Genomic DNA, 6,254 nt, shown 5'->3' on the forward strand with positions numbered 1-6,254 from the left:
CACCCTTTAATACAAAGATGATGATAAACTATATAATTGATATATATATTTTTGATCGACTATATAATTGATTAATAAATTTAAAAAGACTAAATATATCACATCAATGATTTTGCTAGGGAGTTATATTTAGTACTTCTAAGAAATATGATTATCCATCCTTAGTGAGAAATGTAGATCGACTTGGATTACTTAGTGTTGCGCCTGGGTGGGCAACGCGTGGTGGATTAGACACTCTTGGGAAGTCTCTCGCCGTTTCTTTCCTCTTTCTAGCGCTTGCACCAAAATCTCATTTTCCAACCCCTACCCTTTCCCTTTCAGTCAAGCTCGAAATTGAATTTGAAAGTCATATTTCGACTCGGACGTTTACAAGATGTCCCTAATAACCAACGAATGACAAGTGCTTTTCCTTGTGTGTGTGGATCCTATTTCAATGGGTACTTGATGAGTTGATATGCCTATACGTCTTGCCTTTACTGCTATATCGAGAGTTACTCCACATATTGCTTGACGTAAAACATCTCGTAGATTTGTTTTTGTGTTTATGGAATTCGACAAAGATGTCAATATCTTTAGCTAGTCATGAGACACTAACAAGGCTTTTAGCTATATCAGGAACACATAGAACATCTTTCAATTTTAAAGAACTGCTCGAGACATGGAGATTAGTGCTAGCAATGTGAGAGATAGATAACTTACTGCCATTTGCAACAATTACATTTTCGTTACTTCAGTAATCAACTCTTTGCTCAACATTGTTCGGGTTGGCTATCACATTATTACTTGTAGCTCCACTGTTGGCATACCAACTAGGATCAATGACAATCTCAGGGGTTGTGACCATGGTAGAAGTGTGATGGGCAGCAAACACATTTGGTCCAGAATTTAAGGGGTAAAATTTTTGTGTTGGGTGGGTTGAGGTCGTGTGTTTTGATCAAAACAATAGTGACAAACTGTAGCTATATGTCCTATCCAATTACATACCTGGCATATGGGCCTATTTCCACTACTTCCATTGTTGCTGTTATTACCTCCCCATCGACATCTAGCACGATTCTGTTGACCAAAACTTCCCCGTGGATAACCACCACCACGATGAGTATTTGATCCATGACTATTGTTTACATTATTGGTTCGCTGGTTGGTTTGGAAGTTTCGTCCATCAACATAGCTCACTGACAGTGTTTGAGTCAGGTTGATCGGGACACCACTTTTGAAGGAGGTTTGGTATTCCAATCGTTTCTCATATGTTAGAAGCTCCGCGTGCATTTCTGACCATGACAGATTTACTTTGCCTTGAACGGCGACCATGATGAGATTGTACTCTTCATCTAAGCCTGTCAATACTTGTGAAACCAAGTCTCAAACAGAGACTGGACTACTTGCTAAACATGACTTTTCATAAGTTTTAAATATTCAATCATTTGTAACAACCCCTTGTGGGTTTGTTGAAATACCTGTTTTAGGTAGTCTACTTCCACTCTAGATTGGACGCCAAAAAGTTCTTGAACTGCTGCCCAAAGTTCGCGCGAGGTGCAAAAACCCATAACTTGCATGCCTACGTCTGCTGTCATCGAGTTGTAAAGCCAACCCAAGAGTAGTTGATCTACTTTGATACATGCCTCATATGCGGGGTTTAAAATCAGGGAAGATTGCGATGAGGTGCTGCCTTCTACATTATTAGGTGTGTCTGTTGGAACAAGATGCATGAGAGGGCATGACTTGTCTCCCGTAAGGTAGTCAAATAGCTTGTAGCTTTGCAGGATCGATAAGACCAAATTTTGTCACAGTAGGAAGTTCCCTCTATCTATTTTAATTGGTGAAGATGACGCCACTCACTACTGCTGGTGGAGTCACAGTTGGAGTGGGTAAGTTGGAGATGGTCACGACGTACTCTGATACCAAGTTAAGAAAACAATTAACACAAAAAAAAGTAAGGAGTTTTTTATTTAATTTATGTTTGAATGAACAGTGAAGTTCTCACATTTAAATAGAGGGGTGAGAGAACTAAATTTAGAAAATAAAACTAATAGGAGATTTTGTATTGCATTAGTTACACAAATATTAACCATCACTTGACTTTGAGAAGATTATGGAGTTGGTTGTTGACCTATTGACTTGCACTCCTAACAAGCCACACCAACACTCGCATTGCAGTGGCCTCGTCTTCGTCCCCGTCTCATTCACAAGAAGGGTAGATCTGAAGAACCAAACGCCCTCGGTTTCGTTGTCCCTCAAGCACCTCTAATGGCCCTCTGATAAAGATTCTTTCATATTCTTCCGTAAAGAGAAAAAGAGAGATAGAGGGGAAGAGAGCATCGGAATAAGAAGGTTGAAGAGTCTAAACGATAGGGGTAGAATAGGGGATGAGTGGGAGAAGAGAGAGAAAACGAAAAAAATGAAAAAAAAGACACATAATTAAAAATAATATAAAATTAATATATATCAAACTCATCGATGTCACGTCAGCACGGAAGGTTAACTATAGAAACCTTTTAGAACCATTTTTTAAAGGTCATGGACTAAAGTGTCACTTTTTGAAACTTAAGGACTAAATAGAACTTACCTTCAAACTTAGGGACCAAAAATCTATTTTGTACAAATTTTTAAACTAGATACCCAAACATCTACAAAATAAATCATATATTTAACCTAAAAACAATTTCGTATGCTAAAATCAGGCATTAAAAACGACGACGTTTCACTGGCCCTTAGACCACAAGGTCTCCGCATAGAACTGAGAAATCTCTCTCTCTGTTTCGCTTTCGCTGGATCGCTCACAGAGTCGCGAATCGAAAGATCAAAAGGGAATCAATATGCCGTCGCCAGCGCCATTTACACGCGCCTCCAACATGCTCCGGCACCGCCTTCTCCCCACTCTGCGGACCCGCGGTGGCGCCGCCGCCGGCCAGAGCCGATGGACTAGCCCCGGCCACGAGGAGCGCCCCAAGGGTTATCTTTTCAATCGGACGCCGCCTCCACCAGGCCAGTCCCGTAAATGGGAGGATTGGGAGCTCCCTTGTTATATTACCAGTTTTCTTACCATCGTGATTCTTGGCGTTGGCCTCAACGCCAAGCCTGATCTCACAATTGAGACTTGGGCTCACCAGAAAGCCCTCGAACGCCTCGAGATGGAGAATATGGGTATATCTGCATCTGGGTCATCTGAATCTGATTGAATTGCGTGATTCTTGTGATCTTTTGGAACTGGGTTTCTGTGATTTTAGTTCCTCGGTTGAAAGGGGTTTTGGATTCATGGGCCACTATGAGATGTTGTCGATATTCTGTAGTTCAATAAGTTTCCTTACGTGTTAATTGGCTCTTTTGGAGCTTCAATAACAGTTTTTTCCCCCAATTGTTAGCTCTGGAGGTATTTGACGTCGTATATGTCAAGTATTGAGAATTTTAACTTTCTGGTATGTTTCAATTCAGTTGCCAATGTTGCGTTAAGCATACAGATTATTTAATAATTTGGTTTTGTTGAATGTACTATGACACTGATCATCGTGATAACTTTGTCTTCTTAACATCTTAATTTTGTTTTGGATAAGTAATGGCGAAAATTTACACTCCCTGTTAAGTAAAATTTTTTTATCCAAATTCTGATTGAAACTGTATCATGTAAAACGTACTTGATAATGTTTAAGTTGTAAAAATAATGAAATCATTGCTATTGTCAAATTCGATGCTCTTTGTAATGTTTGGATTTAAAGGAATGGGAGTAAATAGTTCGCGTGGGATCACATTGTTTTTGTTTCTTCCTCTTTATCTTCTTTATCAAAACTTTTTTAGTCATTTTTATTTGTGATTCTGATGTTATTATATTTTAGGTTATGCTGATTGTTTATTGTGTCGTGTAGCTTATGTTCTCAGTTCTTTCTCTTTTCCTTTCATATTTTTTCAAATGATTGCAGTTATTTCCCCTTTCAGTTTTCTGTTTGTAATGGCCAAGGACTGCTTAAGCTATTGTTTTATATTGCTTCTTTTATTTAGACTGTTTGCAAGTTGCCTATGAAATCAAATATCTGTATTTTGGATTTCAATCACTTTGAGCTAATGTGGGTTTCAGATTAAGAAATCACCGAACACTTGATCATGAGATTGATACATTATAGTCCTTGGACAATGTATTTCAGGATATATGTCACATATCTACACTAACCAACCTTCATTTGGAGAGTGGTATGGAAATGAAAACCATATTGCAGGTAGATCAGGAGAGAAGCTTCTTTTGACACCCTTCCATTAATTTTGTAGTTTATAGGATCATGCTAGTACATCTATTCTTTGTTGATAGATCTTTTTATTTCAACTTTTGTAGGTGTGTGTGCTCTTCCTTCCTCCTTTTTAAAGGCTCAATCTCAATCCTTGTACACCCAACAAAAGGATCAGGAGCTTTGAGCCTTTTGGCTATTATCTTTTAATTCTTCTTTTTAAAATCTTTGACAGTAGGTTTTCATCCAGTCGTTTTAGATTTTCTTAAAAGTCCAAGTGTTAAAGGGTTCTGTAGATGCCAACAAGGAAAAGAAAATATTTGGTGCAAGATTGTGATAAATAAATATAGCACTGATCCCCAATGGCTTGCATAAGTAGATGATTCTATTCCATACCTTGTAGCCCATGGTTTTCCATAGCCGTAGTTTGATGATTGAGATATGTTCCTGCAAGGTAGGTTTCAGGAACTTGGTTAGAATTTGAGAGGACTAATGGATTGGTGAGGAGGCTTCCTGTGTTTCTTTTTCTGGGGTTTTTTGGCTATCTGGTAGCAAGTCTTCTAGCTTGAAATATTGCCCACATGTAGTTGGACGTCGGAACCTGTGTTTTAGAAACAACATTTATGTCACACGGGCTTCCGAATGGATGATCTTGATCTCTAAACTTGACTTTATACGAGGGGCCGAAGATTTTGGACTCTTCATCTTACTGGAGGTTTCTTTGGAAAATCCTTTTGTTAATCTCATGACTAGGGACAAGCTCTTCAATTTGAAAGTTATTTGGAAAGGAAAATACCCGAAAAAGGAATAATATTACTCAGAACTTGTACTCATTGAGGAGTGAAGACTAAATCCTAGCTGGTAGCCTGGTTCTATGTCCTAAATGGTGATAAACCCTAACTGGTACATCCTTTGCAAACAAATCAAAGAATCCTTCTATCATATCTTTGTTCCATGGCCTTTTATTTCTCAGTTTTGATCAGCTTTTAATGAATTAGTCTTCGGTATGTCATTCCGCAGTCCACTTACCAGCTTCTTCATCACTTGCTATTGCTGTTCCATCACTCTTTCAAGTAGAAGATCAAACTCTTGTGGTCTGATATGCATCCTATTTGCTGGACATGTAGTAGGAAGAAGAAAGCTCAAGCTGGACCAGAAAATAGTGAGCAGTTAGAATGGTTAGTAGTAGGCAACCGGTGATGTTAGGAAATGTGAGTATTAGTAATTGGGGGCAGGCCCTTGCTAAAGGAAAGCTAGTAGTAGTACCGTGAAGATGGGAAAAAAAAATGAAGTAACAAGTTGACAGAAACCTCACTGAAACTAAAGGCCTCTATTATTAACTTGATATGTAACTTCAACTACCCAAAGAAGGTCAGTTTTAGTTGTGGAGTCTAGCCTACAAAAGTTTAAATGCTCATGATAAACTGCAAAAAAAGCTCCCTACTTGGAGCATATCTTCCTCAGTGTGTTGTTTCTGCTTAAATAATGCTGAAAGTATTGACCACATCTTCTTACATTGCTTGTATGCTTCCAAAATGTGGTTTTTATTTGTCGAGAGAATTCGGTTTTTCTGACTGCTTTCCCAAGTTTGTGGATGAGTGGCTTCTTGAAGTTCTTCCGGGCTATTTTTGAAAGGAAAAGCCACAAGTTAGTGGATAAGTGACTGTTAGGATCCCGATTAAGGGAAAAGTAACAAGATAACTATATTACAATATCAAACGATGTTACAATGTTGATAACTTTTCGAGAAGGCTATCTCTCTCCCAAAGAACTCTTGTTAAGTTCTTTACCATAAACTATTTCCCAAAATATGATCCCCTTCTATCCTCCTACCTCTATTTATAACCAACTCACCCCCAACTAATTATCATATTACCCTTTACTCATATACTAATAATATTCCCAACATACCCTTAGGAGTACTCTCACAGTGGCTTTTTGAAGTTCTTCAGGGATAGTCTTTGAAACGAAAGACCAACATCCTTTGGAATTGTGTTGCTAGATCTATTTTTTTGGTGTATTTGGAAGGAAAGAAATCAA

At 38.4% G+C, this 6,254-nt stretch overlaps 1 protein-coding gene across 1 annotated transcript; it reads left to right on the forward strand.

Annotated features, from left to right (window-relative positions):
* Nucleotides 1-2,719: 2,719 nt before the first annotated feature.
* Nucleotides 2,720-3,513, forward strand: LOC111019565 (uncharacterized). The gene has a single exon (XM_022295961.2). It carries the CDS (start codon nt 2,817-2,819, stop codon nt 3,177-3,179), a length of 363 nt encoding a protein of 120 aa, XP_022151653.1. The 5' UTR covers nt 2,720-2,816; the 3' UTR covers nt 3,180-3,513.
* Nucleotides 3,514-6,254: the final 2,741 nt, after the last annotated feature.

This window comes from Momordica charantia (genome assembly GCF_013281855.1).
Source record: "Momordica charantia cultivar OHB3-1 chromosome 1 unlocalized genomic scaffold, Mcharantia_2.0 BLBB01000001.1, whole genome shotgun sequence".
NCBI lineage: Eukaryota > Viridiplantae > Streptophyta > Magnoliopsida > Cucurbitales > Cucurbitaceae > Momordica > Momordica charantia.